General features: G+C 35.9%; 1 protein-coding gene across 1 annotated transcript; it reads right to left on the reverse strand.

The window, feature by feature from the left end:
* Nucleotides 1–144: 144 nt before the first annotated feature.
* LTV1 (LTV1 ribosome biogenesis factor) lies at nucleotides 145–13,553 on the reverse strand. Its single transcript, XM_012549378.3, has 11 exons — nucleotides 13,355–13,553; nucleotides 10,635–10,766; nucleotides 9,122–9,280; nucleotides 6,849–6,936; nucleotides 5,568–5,709; nucleotides 4,791–5,037; nucleotides 4,193–4,320; nucleotides 1,444–1,580; nucleotides 1,089–1,141; nucleotides 695–895; nucleotides 145–567 (listed from the first exon to the last, which is right to left on the reverse strand). The coding sequence occupies exons 1-11, from the start codon at nucleotides 13,355–13,357 to the stop codon at nucleotides 457–459; spliced, it is 1,401 nt and encodes a 466-aa protein (XP_012404832.1). The 5' UTR covers nucleotides 13,358–13,553; the 3' UTR covers nucleotides 145–456.
* Nucleotides 13,554–15,339: the final 1,786 nt, after the last annotated feature.

Consider the following 15,339-nt stretch of genomic DNA (forward strand, 5'->3'; position numbering starts at 1 on the left):
GGATTTAATAAAAGATAAACTCTTATCATACCACTTTTCTCTATCAACTCACTTAGAACCATGCTATCAATCCATCATCAGTGTGGGGAAATTTATTAAGAATGTTCAAGAATGCTGCCAAATGTACAGAAATCACACTAGTAAGGCCATTCATTTGAGTTTCTTTAATCAAATGTTATTTGACAAGATATTTATAAATACTTCATACTTATAAAGTTACTTTGTTTTTGGGGAAGAAAAATCTACATATCAAAGCAATATGATTTAATGTTTGCAAAAAGATGTTCATTTCAAAAAGTGCTGGCATGAAACAATCCATACACTCTCTTTTCCCTGTACACATTCCTGTAATTGGCAGGAGAATGTTTTGTCTTTTCTCACAGTTCAGTCAAAAAAGGAATACTCAGCAAAGAGTCCACAAAAGCAGCACAAAGAGCCAGTCTCAATGTTCCATTATCAGAGCTTCAAACCAGCAACATTCTGCTTCAAGTTGAGCAGTTCTTTTTCCTGTCTTCTTTTCTCCAATTTAAAGGCTAATCTGTTTGCTTTCTTCTCCACTCTGCGTTCCTGCAGAAGGATATGATTACAATGACTGACATTATTACAAAAACTATACAAAGGCTGACCGTTTCCATTCCCTTCCCCTTCCACTGCTTTTTTCTTCATAACTACATGGAAAAGTGTTTTTACCCACCTTACGTTCTTCTTTTATAGCTTGTTTTCTCGCTTTTCTATCTTCTTTGGTTTCATTTTTACAACGCGGTTGGACTGATACTCTAGGCAGATCACTGTCATTAATCATCTGCATTCGTTCAATTTGTTTTGCTGTAGGTCCTTTCTGTGGTAAGACGTTTAGAGGTATTCCTGTTTTAGAGGAGATCTGGATGTGTTTGGGCTGGGAAAAAAAAAATTAAAAATCTAATTGTTAATAACATGCTTCCTTCATTTGCTTACCTTTCTATTGTAAATGTAAGTCCCTTTGTTGACAGTATCATTATGTTTTTTAAATGGTGTCATGTTCTTTACCCCAAGAATGGACTTATTTTCAAGTCCCCCTTTCTGGCAATTTAGAATGGCATGCGGCATACCTTTGGTGGGCACTTGATAAGCTGAGGATGATTGTATATATTCGAATATGTACCTGAAAAGAAAAACTAGTAGTAAGAATACATGAATAGACACTTTCAATTAAAGGAGGCAGTTCTCACTACATTTTTCAAGAGTCTAAGACGACACAGGTGATAAGAGACTTATTTCATTCTGCTTAAGAAAAGTCAAGCTCTAAGATGAAAAATGAGAAAACCTAATGTACCCATTTCTAAATATAAAAAGGTTCTTAGAAAATTATTTCATATAATATGAAATCTTAACTATGCAAGTAATGAGATTATAATATGCTAAATACACTATAACATCACTGACATTAACAATAAAAATACTTACTACAAATAGATTCACAATCCCATTTCTCTTTGGGCTCTTCAAGAACTACAGTAACAATTTCTTCATCATCCTCATCTTTTTCATTAATGAGTAAGTTATCATCTTCAAGGGGTTCAAGAGTATCCAATTTGACACAGCTTTTGGTTGATTTTAAGTCAGAATGAAGTAAAAAAAAGAAACATTGTAATATGTCTATGGAAATACACTCTCTAAAACACACAGAGATATTAGCTATGTAAATAACCATTCACAGTGTCTGTGAGGATTCCTTGCTAATCACTTCCATTCAGGTTTCCCTACTTTTTCCTCCCCCTGTTAGCTATTTTGTATACCAGTTGGGGAGAAGGATAGGACAGAAGGAGTAAAGTAAAAATAATGCTGGAACAAGGATCAGATATCAGTTAAATCTTTAGCTCCAACAATTACTAGTTCTTGGGAAAGTCAAACTTAAATCTGACTTTTCATCTGTAAAATGAGATATTTGTAGTATGTACTTTACAGAGTTATTAAAAGTGAAGTGCTAAGTGAAGCAGCACACTTGAATATTTCCTATAATTGTGATTTTATCAGTATGGGAACTCTTTCCATTCATACAGATTGTAGTCCTATGTCTTAACAGAAGGTCTTTGACAGTTGCTACTGCTGAAAAAGCTAACATTCCAAAGCTAATTTGGTGATGACTTTCCTTAAACATACCTAGAGGGATCCCTCAGATACAGTTCACTATTTTGGAGCATTTCCAGTTTGTTAAGACTTGTTAGGCTTATTAGGGTTAACTACTTAGCACAGTTTTCAGGAAACCTGAGTCATCTCCACAATAGCTACTAGTTATAAAGAGCTTTATGCTTTGCAAAGCACTTTACATGTTATTTTATTTGATCATTACAACAATCCTATGAGATGGGTGTTAGTACTCCCAATTTCAAGATGAGAAAACTGAGGCTTAGCAAAGTTAAATGATTTGCCTAATTACCCAGGTAATTAAAAGTCTCTGGGGCAGGATTTTATCTCAGGTATTTCTGACTCTAATTTCAACACTCTTCTACTGCACCACTTTTTCTGGGAAGGAAATAGTAAAGCACATTGTAAAAGGCAAACAGCCATTATCAAGAATAGGTGGAAAGATTTTTGCTTTCTCACCTTTTACACTGGTTATACTCTTTTGGTGGAAAAAAAAAAAGAGTTGCTTTTTTTTTTTTAAGCTTAGAAAAGTAATTTCTGAAGGCTTAGTTCTTAACCAGATCACTATTTTTTTTATTTAACAAGCATTTATCAAGTTCCTACTATGTGCCAGTACTCTATTGGGCTGAGGCTGAAAGGATAAAGACAATAATCCCTCTATTTGAATATCTTTTAGCAAGAAATAACACATGCATAACTAAGCCAACACAAAATACATGCAAAATGACTTTCTAGGGGAAAGGGCATCGATAAATGGGACAATCAGAAAAGGTATTGTGAAGGAAGTGGTACTTGAGCTGAACTAAAAAGGAAAAGAGGAATTCTAGGAGAGAGCACCAAGGGAGGAATCCTCAATCCAGGTAGAAGAGCTTACCTGAGCCCTGAAGAAGGGCAATGAATGACACGGATAACTAACAATAGACAGGCCAATTTGGCTGAAATAAAGAGGGGCTGAAGAGAAGAAATGTGAAATTGACGAGGAAAGATAAGGATATAGACTTTGGTAACCTTTTAATGCCAGAAAAGTTGGTATTTTTCCAAGAGGCAAAAAGGAGCCAATAATGCTTCCCAGAGAGTAAGTGATGTGGATAGACCTTTGGGGACTATGTGGAAGATGGATTGAGAGGAGGAAGAAGAGGAGGCAGGAAGACTAATCAGAAGATTATTACAATAATCTCAACAAAACTCGAGTTGGAAAGAATCACAGACTTTTTTAGTCCAACAGGTAACTAATAAAAGTATCCTCCTTTCTATAATATCACTGACAAATATTCAGTTAGTCCATACTTAAAACAGCTAAATAATGAAAAATTCTTGAAACAACACAATCCATTTTGGAATACATTTAATTGTTTAAAGGTCCTTATGAAAAGCTGAAATCTGCTTCCTTCTAATTTCTTTTTGTCTTATATGGAATACTTATTTGTCTTTTAGTATTTTTCACAAGACTTTGCTCATCCTGGATGTAACCTCTTTGAGACTCTTTTTATCAGTGCATAAAAAAAACTATTGTTACCCACCACAGGATCAACAAAGTAAGTGCTAACAGAAGAATTTTGTGTTTTTAGTTCATGGTCATTCCAGAACAGCCTGAGTGTCATTCAGCTTGACATTTATGCCTATCTTGTCAACTAAAACTGAAAGGTCAATCTTGGGAGGAAGCAAGTGGAATATTTACAGTCTGGGAACCCTTTTTACCTCTAAGAACACATAGGTTTTAGAAAAAAAATAAAAGAGAAGTGAGTCTATACAAACAAAATTCAGAATAATTTCCTAATTATCCTGAAGTTTCAGTCAAAAAAATTATCTGAGGTTGGAAAACAACATGCCAGAAAAAGAAGATAGAAGGTACCAATCTCCAAATTGAATTAAGTGGAACCAGTGCTTTATTCAGGATAAAGGTTGATTATGCTGTGCCTAGAAACCAGCAACTCACATAAACAAATTATTCACTATGGTTTCCCTAAAGTCAAAAGTGCCAAAAAGGCACAAACTTATTTAGGTCTTATTAATCAATTAATTTTCTGAGCAGGTATCATAAAAGCAGAAGGAAAAATTTAAGACATACTTCTTTGCTTTCTCTTTGTAATAGTCATTCAGAACCTCTTGTAACCGGTTGCTATCTGCATGAATAAAACCTTCCAATTCTGCATTATCCAATGCTCCAATCTCATCATCATCAAACTGCTCAAAGAACTAAAGAGGGATAAAAAGAACAAAATGTACCATGAAATTTCTAATCATTATTATAGTGATTTTCTTTATTCTTTTGAATAATTTGAAAATACTTTCTCATTAAGTATGGCTACCATTGAATACTTGTGGGCCATTAATAATGTATTCAACACTAAGACACTGAGACACAGCAAACGGGATCTTTGTTTTATTACTAATTCTTTCTGTCACAATCCAGATGAAAAAGTATTCTAATTTACCAGGGCAATTAATACAGCCATGCCCTTCAATTAGGGAGGAAAGGGATATCAAATGATAAATCAAAAAGGAATTTAGAGAAATCCATAATTTACAAATATTATTAGATTCTTCTATCATTTTCAAGTAGAAACCATTTCTAATTTTTGATTCCTATGCCAGAATTCTGGAGGCAAGCACTTATGCCATAGAGAATGGTAAATTATCAAAATTTTGCTACTTTACACTCTTACCTTCTCAAATCTTTCATCTAGTAAAGTCAGTTGTTCATTCCTCCTCATGACAGAGGAAGTCATAGAATAATCTGTGAAGCGACTCTTAGTTTCTTCTTCCAAAAACAAATCCTTTTGACTTTCTCCAGAGATAGATAATTCTTCATCTGATAATACACCCTCAGAGTCATAATCATCTTCATCACTGTCATTTTCCATATCATCACCCATATATTTTCCACGATTGTCATCTTCGAAATTGTATCTCCTAAAACAATATAAAAACATATTATGAACCATATGTAACTGAAATCTTTATAAAGAAGAATATTTTTGGACAGCGTTTGAAGTGCAGAAATTGAAGAATGCCATCCAACAAGCTAGCACTGAATTTAGGAAACCTAATAACTAGACAAATGAACAGCATAATTCACCCTTCTCTCCCCCTGGAATCTCATTTCTTCTCAATAATATTTATTTTTCCAATTACATATAAAGACAGTTTTCAACATTAATTTTTGTATAATTCTGAGTTCCAAATTTTTCTCCCTTCCCTCCCTCCTTTACCACTCTTTCCCCAAGACAGCAGGCAATCTGATAGATTATATATGGACAATCTTTTAAAAACATATTTCCATTGGGACCTCATTTCTTCAATGAAAAAGAAGGGTTAAACTAGATGACCACTATGATCCTTAACAATTCTAATATTCTATGATTCTAAACTCCCTCTTATTTCTAAAATTTCTAAGGGCAACAATGTACATGATCCTGTTTTTTAAAACCAGACACACATACTCCATGTCCATCTGTCCATCTTCTCCTGTTGGCTCATTGGCCTGTAAAATGAAATCATCTTCAAGCAGATTATCTGGATTATCAAAATCAAAATCATCATCCAGAGCTGCAACGATGTCAGGATCAAAATCCAATCGAGGACCTAAAAAAAAAAAAAAGAGAGAGAGAGAAATAGATAGAAAAAATTTGGAAGGTAATTTCCTAGATAACAGATTAACTTTATACAATCTGTCTTTTCCAAGGGTCCAATTGTTTGTTTAGCAAAATAAGCAATCATTTCATAGCTTTAAAATTTAAAATTCCAAAAGGCAAAATAAGTTTTAACTTCTTTTTAATTAGAAGCAACATAATGTTCAAGCAAGAAAAGAACAAAGGTAGCCCATAGTTTCCAGCTCTATTTTTACTCCAAATTATGTGGCTTACTAATTTTTCCTGACTATGTTTTTCCCTGGAGAAAAACAAAATGCTTATAAGTCACAATGGCATAAAGAAATCCTTGAATAACAAACATGACCTGTTCTTTCAAGCAATATTTTGTTTAACAAAATTCTAATGGGCTGGACACCTGTGAGTTCATTGCTACAGGGACTTACAAGTATGGAAATTCTATCCATAAATGTAAATTGTTAACCCTTTAGCAACTTAAAAGTGCTAGAAAGTTGCCTAGAATAATGGGAAGTAAACTGTCCTGTCCTGCATCACCCAGTTAGCTTATGTGAGATGTAAGACGTAAGCACCAGACTCCAAGGTTGTATATACACTGTTGCTATACTGGTTGTTTAGCAAAACATAATTCCAATGTGACAAAGAAATCCCAACTCTGGGATTTATTATAATGAGCCTGGGATATGCACCACTCTATTATCCATTATAAAGATCAGTCAACAATCGACAAGTATTTAGATGGAGTGGTCAGAGTTGAATAAAGTTATTTCACAAGTCTTCATAAGACTTTCTGTAAGGTTTTCTTATTTCATACAATCATATGGGAACAGTAAGAATGCTGTTATTATTTCCCCCCCAATTGAAGAGTAACGTAAGACTTCTAAATTATAAGATGAACACTTGTAAGAATCCTTTGACAACAAATTTGTAGTATCAAGAATACATTGAAAAATGAATATCTTAGGACTAAGACTGTACAAATCAAAGTACAGAATAACTATATAAAGTTTAACTTCAATTTTCAGGAAAATATATTTTTAGAACATTCTTAAGAGTATATGTGGAGCAGGGAAAATTCTCTTTTGACACTATAAAATTTTTCTTCTTGTAACACACCTGATACGGGAGCTGCTTTATTCAGCAGTCCTACATCTTCTTCAAACTCTGATGCAAATACAGATGAAGGCAACTTAATTCCAGGAGTCTTGAGGAGAGGAAAAAGCAACATTATTTTTAACTTTATATATCCACCTGAAGTCTACTTCCACATCTCTACTTGAATATTTCATTAATAACTCTCAAACTCTGTGCCCCAAACTAGCCTCAATATCTTTCTTCCCAAATCCTAGCCCTTTCCCACTTTTGTCTCTCTTAACAACGGAATAGATAACTACCCTCCCAATCAATCTTTTCTGATTCAGCCCTCCCTTGCCACACTAAATCTAGTCACTAAAGTCCCATTTAGTCTTATTTCGATTTTTCCCATATATCTACTGCCTCTATATTTTTAAAGCCAATGACCATTTATCATCTCAATGGTTTTCAAAGAGGTTTTCTTGATTCTAATGAGTCCTCTCTCTTTAACATTCTGCAATTTTATTTGATTATAATACTCTCTGGCTCAAAAAAATTGCAAAACTCCCTGGTTTACTATCAATATTCTTTCGTATGTTATCATCCCAACTAGACAAACATGAAATTGGGTTAGTTGGTCTCTCAAATCCTTTCCAGTTTAAAAATTCTATGATTCCTCGAAGGAGTGTAGGGTATATCTTAGATTCCTAGAGTTTCTCATCATATTTTAAATGGTATTAATGAATGACTTGTTGGCTTCTGGTTGCATTTTTCTGAGAGGTCTCTAAAAAGGATTTACATGCAATGCTGCAGTAATGGAGTTATTTATGTTTTCCAAGATGATCCCATAGAGAGAATGAGTAAATATTGGCAATATTCTGTCATGCCACTCTGTTTACATTTTATACTTTTTAAAAAAATTTTATTTATTATTATTATAGCTTTTTTATTTACAAGATATATGCACAGGTAATTTTTCAGCATTGACAATTGCAAATCCTTTTGTTCCAACTTTTTCCCTCCTTCCCCTGACCCCTTCCCCCAGATGGCAGGTTGACCAATACATGTTAAATATGTTAAAGTATAAGTTAAATACAATATATGTATTTATTGTCCAAACAGTTATTTTCCTGTATAAAAAGAGTTGGACTTTGAAATAGTGTACAATTAGCCTGTGAAGGAAATAAAAAATGCAGGCGGACAAAAATAGAGGGATTGGGAATTCTATGTAGTGGTTCATAGTCATCTCCCAGAGTTCTTTCCCTGGGTGTAGCTGGTTCATCTCATTGTTGAAGAGGGCCATGTCCATCAGAACTGATCATCATATAGTACTGTTCATGTACATTTCATACTTCTAATGTAGATGTTCTCTATTTAAAAACTTAAACCAATAATGTCAACAGGTGGCCATACAACTTTACAACTAATGTCACAGGAAAAAAAACAAACCCACCGAAAACACTATACTATAAGGTATTTCTCAGGTCACAGAAAAGACTATTTGTTTCCAATTTATTTCAATGATGCCCTTTCAGTTAATGTTTACATTAGAAAATTTTTCTCCTAAGCATAAGGTTGAGATTCAGGAGACTGTCATAAAATATACAGCAAAATTTACTTTTACAGTTCTTTTAATGCATGGGCATGCATTTTAAAACCCCTGCAACACTTTAGAAAATTTAAGTACATTTGCTATCAGATCCTTCCTTTTGATTTATGCAATATGTTAAATTAGAAATTATAGGATCCAACAAAAGGTGAAAATGCATTATAAATTGATACATAAATACAAATGGTCGTTATCCATTTTTTGATAGATGATCAATTAACAATAATTATATTAAGTAACTAAATGAATACCAAGTGTGATATTCTAAATCTTTTACAGGTATGCTATATACATAAGTTAACATCTCTTAGTCTCCATGCTTGAACTTTATACATATAGTCCATCATGTCCTTTTCATGGTTGCATAAATGTTGTTAGGCTTACTATGGGACACACTTGCCATATCCAACTTTATGCCTAAACCTTGCCTTTCCCACAATATTCTCTCTCCAATCGCAAATTTCTTCTCCATTTTGCAAATCACATATTAAACTGATGCTTGCACTAAGAAGTGAAGTCTTTATTTTCTCCCAAGGTTTTGAAACCTAAATACAATATTTATTAATGAATGTTATAAAAAACAAAATATACCAATTTTCTATAAGACAAAATAAAAAAGACTCAATCCCCAAACAGAACTTTTTTTTTTTTTTTTAATCAATTGATATTTCCTTGAAGCAAGAGAAATCAGGAAGTATATTCTTACTGCAATCAGTGATGTTTGTTCTTGCACATCACTCCGAAGGCATGAGGGAATCAGCTCAGAGGGCCCGGATGGTTCCTTCAGGTGCTGCAAGTAGTCATAATCATCATCAAAGAAGACTCCGTATTTTCTTTGTTCAGCTCGCCTCTCCTCATCTTCTCTCTGTGACACAAAGAAGAGGGGCCAAACATAATGGAATCTTGTAAAGATCCTTTGAAAAGACAGGGCACAGGAAACTGATCATGTTAGTCTGTATGACCTGAGATAAACCTGTTAACACAAAATAAGCTCACGGGATCCATCCCAAATTTGGAGGGAACAGCAGCAATCATTACATAGCAGAACCCAAGGAACCAGAGAATGATGCTCTTATAAGTCACGAAACTTAATTACTACTAGGTGAGAATAGCTTGCCCAAACATGAAATATTAAAGCTATCAAAAGGAGTATCAAGAACGCAAAGTCACAAAACTGGCTTATTAAGAAAAACATGTTATAGTAAAGGAAACATTTTTTTTTTAAAGGCTTGAACTTGTATGAAGATTCTAACAATTAGTTATGGGACATTTGGGCAAGTTATTTGGCTCCTCTAAACTTCAATTTCCTTATCTGCATAAAATGGATACTTGGATTACCTATCTCATGCAACTATGAATAAAGAAATTTGTGAACTCTTTAGTACATTTTATATCAACATGAGTTATATAATCAAGGATAATTTTGATCATTTTTCTTCCAAGTCTTGATTTTCAAACAAATTGATCAAAACAACCATGTCAGAGAGGAAAGGTTATTTAAAACTAAATATATTTTTTAAGTTTTTCAACTTGTATATAACTTGCACCGAGGAAGAAAATTTAAATTTCATTTTATCAAGTAAAGGTGGTAGAAAAGTTTATAGTATTGGAAAGCATTTCTCTGCAAATAGATATACAAAAACCAAATCTTTCCATCTCAACAAAATCCTAGGATATATTATTTATATGTATGTATGGCAGCAAAGGCTTATGTCCAAAAAACATCCCCTTCCACATATTTTCTGTAACCCTCTATTCATTGAAACTATATATTTTTTACACACACAAACAAAAGTTTTTGTGAGATTGGTGATTACAGTTAGAAAATGTAATCTGTGGCCATAAAACCTAAAAGACCTATTGGACATAAGTAATGCATTAATAGAAGCAATTAGGTGTCAAAATAGATTGGAGGACTTGGGAGTCAGGAAGACTTGTGTTCAAACTCCACATATGACATTTACTAGCTTGTTTGTGCTGTAGAAAATCACTCAATCCGTTTTAGCCTCCATTTCTTCATCAGTAAAATAGGGATAATAATATCTGTAGTATGTACAAGAGTGTAATCAAGACCAAATGAATGAATATATATATGTAAAGTACTTTGTAAATCTCATAGTGCTATATAAATATTAGTCATTATTATCTGATATGCCAGAAAAACACACAATTTCAACAACAAACTACTTTAATATCACAAAAAAATGAAGTGTACTTACTTTGTGTGCAGGCAGTAGAACTCTCTGAGGTGCAGTGTCATCTGCTGCTAAAGGATCTCTCTGGCTTCGGTGTACTAGGTGGAAAGATACAGCTTTCTTTTTGTCTATAAATGGCTTCTTCTTCTTATGAGGCTTCAGAAAGGAAGCATTGGAACAGGTGAATAGTAACCCAACCTACTGATTCCTCCTTTGACTATTTCTCCCAAACTCATCCCAGTCCTAACACCTGTTAATCTTTATCCTGCCAACACCTCAAATTCAATGCATTCTAAACTGAACAAATTTTATTTCTTTCAAAACTTAAATTTTCTTTAAAATTTTCCATTTCTGTTGACATCAAGACAATAAATTCTTCAGGTCAAAACTTCAATTATCTCTGACTCCTATTCCTCATGTATCCCTCCCCTCTCTTCTTTCTGCTTCTGAAATACAAAGTGTTCCCCCAAATCTTAGTTCATGCAAAATATGTTGGAAATAGTCTCAGAGCAAAGGCAATAGGAGGAATAAAGATTACATAAAAGACAATAAGTAACAGATTATTATAATAGATAACAAGCAGCAATTAAAAGTTTGCAAAATTCTTTACATGCAAACTAGGTGTCATATTAGATAAGGGTGCTGGAAGTGCCAGAAGGACCAGTTTGAATTTCCAGAGAGACTTAGTTGTGTGACCCTGGAAAAGTCATTCAACCAGCAATGCAGATAATAACAATCCCTACATGATAAGGCTTCTGTGAGGATCAAATGATATAATAAATGTATAGACTTTTGTAAACCTTAAAATTCTATGTTAGTTATTATTACTGAAGCCTAAACCAACAGGAAGGCTGCCTCTAATATATCTTTTTAAACATTCTTCACATCTCTGTCCAAGTAATCTTCCCAACACACTCCTTGGGTGTTCCCTTTCTACTTAAGAAACTTCAACAGGTTCCCAATGCTTCTGATTAATTGAATTCCAATTAATTTTTTTTCAGCCTTTTTCTTGAACCAATTCCCTTAACATTCTATTAATTACAAGTCTAGGTTCCAGACAAACTAAAAATCACTCTCCATCCCCTGTTCTCATCTCTCACCCCCAAACATTTCTTCACAGAATCTCTCATCTTTGGAAGGAATTCTCCTCTCTGCCACAACCCCATTTCATTTATTTCCTGTTAAGGCCTTAACTCGGGTACTGCCTCTTCAGAGTTTTTCAAGAGCGTACGTAACCCAGTCATATAATCCAGGATCCAGCAAACTAGATTATTTAAAAATAGGTGATGAGGCCACAGTTTGCCAAGCCCTGATCTAGCCAGTCCAAATTGTACCCAAACAGAAAGTTCCTATACAATATTTCTGATCAATTCACGAAGCTTCCCAGACTTTCTTGTCATGTTCCTATGGTTATTATACTCTTCAATTCAAATTTCTCATAGCACTTTGTCTAAATTTCTTCCACTTTCTTTACCATAATTATTTTTACATGTCATTTTCGCTCATCAGATTACAATGATGAGAGCACAAGTCTATTATATATAGTAACCCCAAGTACTTAAGCAAAATGCACATACATCATAGGCACCTAAATGTTTTAACTGAATTATTATTTAATACACTTCCATGTAGTGTGATAAGAGTTTGGGGGGTGGAGGATACTGGATGTGGGAACCCAGGTTTGAAATTTTCCATTAGCACTTATTGAATGAAAAGAACTAGGAGGCACAGTGTAAAGATGCCAGCCTGGTGTTAAGAAAAACTGAGTTTAAATCTAGCCTTAGATATGCAATAATTATGACTTTGGGCAAATCACTTAAACCTGATTCAGTTTCCTCAATTGTAAAATGAAGATATTAACAACCTCTACTTGCAGGGTTGCTATGAGGATTAAATGACAGAATATTTGCAAAGCACTCAGCAGGCTGCCTGGCACAAAGTAGATACTTTCTTTCTCTCTGAGTGTGTCAGGCATTGTGCTATCTATGTATTGGGGATTCGAAGAAAGGCAAAAAACTAAAACACAGTCCTTGTTCTCGAGAAGCTGACAGTCTAATGGGGGAGACAACACGCAAACAACAACGTAGTTATGCACAAGGAAAATACGTTGGCAGTCATCTCAGAGCGAAGGCAATAGGATGAAGAAAGATTACATAAAGGACACTGTGGTTACAAGTGACTCGGGCTTTGCAAGGATGCAGGGATCTCCAGAGATAATGATAAAGGAGAGAGCGCCAGGCTTTTGCAAAAAATAAAGGAAGAGAAGGTGCTAAGGGGGCGGGGTGGATTATGCAGCAAGAGGCACGGAAAAGCTGCAAGGACATAGATTTAAAAAAAAAAAAAAGTTGGCAGCAAATTTTATTAGGCTTTTAAGTGCCTGGTAGTTTGCATTTTGTCCTGAAGGTGAGGGAGCCCCCAAAGCCTTTTGAACAGGAAAATAATACAATTAGAAATGGCAATCTGTAGTAATTCCCTCTGCTGGACTCCGGGAGGAAGAGGAGTAAAGAGGGAAGGAGGAGGTCCCGGTGATTTCCACGTGAGAGCGGAACAGGTGGTCGTTGGCAGAGAAGTCAGAGCCACCGGCAAGCACCAGCTAGGGGCCTCCCTCAAACACCACGGAAGCCAGAATGAAACTTGGGACCAACGCCTACTGTGGCCCAGCAGCGGGACAGCCCTTTCCGTTCCCCTCCCCGCCGGGCGGCCCTCGTCCGTTCTGTGGAGAGAAGAGAGGCGGTCTTGCTCACCATGCTGCAGCAGGCAGAGGTTTACGCCGTGGGGCCCGCTCCCCGCAGCTACGAGTCCCCAGGTATCCTTTGCTCTGGTCGGGGCAACAACCCACGCCGGCTCCTTCTAGCTCTCTCTCTAACACGCCGGCACGCGCGTCACGCCGCAGCCACGGGGCCCTGCGGCTCACTTCCGGAGAGAAAACTCCGGAACCTCTCGTTTCCGTTCTGTACGCGCGCTCCTTACACGTCACCACGCAGGTCAGAGGGCTAAGCCAATCCCTGGTGAGAAAGCGAGGCGCGAGGCCCTCCTCTCTCCTCGAGACCTTTGGAGAAACGCCTCTCGCTCCACCTCCGAGAAGCTTCTCGCTCTGCTAGGGAAAGGGCCGACGCGGGCGATTTTAGTGTTTCTGTTAGTGAATGCTTTTGTGGGGTAGGGTGGAAGGGCGCAAGCGCCATCTTATCCACTCCTCTCAGAAAGACGAGTGACAAATGGCCCAGGTGCTTTGGGGAGGATTGAGAGGCTAAAGTTTGTAACCTGGGTCGGAGCGTTCTGGGACGGCGGAGGCGTCGTTGTCTAGGAGACGGTAGTGCTTCTTAGCTGGGAAGGAGCGTGGTTTTCTCTCCAGCTCCCTCTAGAGGCTTTAGCGAAGAATGGGTTTAGCCTTAATCTTCATCCCTCATCAACTTGTGGCTAGGTGGCGCAGTGGAGAGAGCACCAGCCCTGAAGTCAGAAGGGCCCTAGTTCAAATCTGCTCTCAGACACTTAACACTTCCTGGCTGTGTGACCCTGGGCAAGTCACTTAACCCCAATTACCTCAGCAATAAAAAAAAAAAAAAAAAAAAAAAAAAGGAAAAAAAAGAAAACTATACATCCCTCACCAACTCTCCGGGAGGATTTAATGTGGCTTCTCCCATCTCCAGTCTCCAAGAAGGCACAAACCGTAGTAGGAGAAACTCTCTACAATATACCCAGATGTGTGATCATTCTGACTTATCTGTACGCACAGCTGTAGCCGTGTATTCCCGTTTTGTGAGATGATGCTTTGTAACTTCCAACTACCGCAACCGGTCCCGTCTTCTGCGGCCAAACAGAGCAAATCCAATTCCTCTTGCGTATGACGGTCCTTCATATATTTCAGAACAATTTTCATGGACCTCTAAATCTTTCCCAGTTCTTCTTTGCTAACTTTCATACATTATGGACTCCATTTAAGTGGGACTAGGTCAGTGGTGTAAAACTCAGAAACTATAACATGAGGGTCACTGCATATTGACTTAGAAAACCAAATAATAAGGAACAAAATAACAAATTAATAAACTAAATAAAATTAATAATAAAATTTGAATAATACAACACAAGAAAATATTTTCCAATTCTATTTTAGTCAGGTAGTTTTAGGGAAGGAGCTATATAACACCTCTGAACTAGATGACCTTCTAGCTAGACCCTGTCCAGCTCAAGGTTTGATCCCATTATTGCAAATTTGATTGATTTTAATCCAAGAATATGCACAAATTTGATTGATTTTAGTCCAAGAATATACAGTCAAATGTTAAACAATTGTCTTTTTGAGAGAAAAGTAGTATACCAGGTAAACTTTTAAACTTTTATTTACATTATTATTTCCTTCATCACTTTTTTGAATTTATTCAAACAAAACAGTAAAACAGGTATTTAACTGTAACGTTACCTAGATTCCCAAAGGGTAAACATTTAACAATTGGTTTGCAGGTTCTAGTTGCTTCCAGCAAACCTGGAATGTTTATCCTATTTTCCCCTTTCTGCAAGTTTATTTAGGGGAAATACCTTATATCCTCAAAACTGTAATAGTTTCAAATTGTGTTTGAACTTTGTGCTTCCTTACAAAACGCCTCTAAATTCTTCCCTGTGATGATATTTGAGCTGGTAATGTTCATAGTTCTTTGGCATAGTTAGCTGAAAATCAAAAGCATGATCTTACCTCTTTCAAAGGTTTGTAAAGCTCATTCTTTAGGTATTTTAA

Source organism: Sarcophilus harrisii, chromosome 4 (assembly GCF_902635505.1).
Source record: "Sarcophilus harrisii chromosome 4, mSarHar1.11, whole genome shotgun sequence".
In the NCBI taxonomy this organism is placed as follows: Eukaryota; Metazoa; Chordata; class Mammalia; order Dasyuromorphia; family Dasyuridae; genus Sarcophilus; species Sarcophilus harrisii.

Coding starts and splice junctions, on each gene's coding strand:
- LTV1 (XM_012549378.3), bottom strand. Junction 4,321..4,790: donor TAGATGAAAGATTTGAGAAG/GTAAGAGTGTAA, acceptor ATCCCTCTTTAG/TTCTTTGAGCAGTTTGATGA. Junction 568..694: donor CTATAAAAGAAGAACGTAAG/GTGGGTAAAAAC, acceptor ATCCTTCTGCAG/GAACGCAGAGTGGAGAAGAA.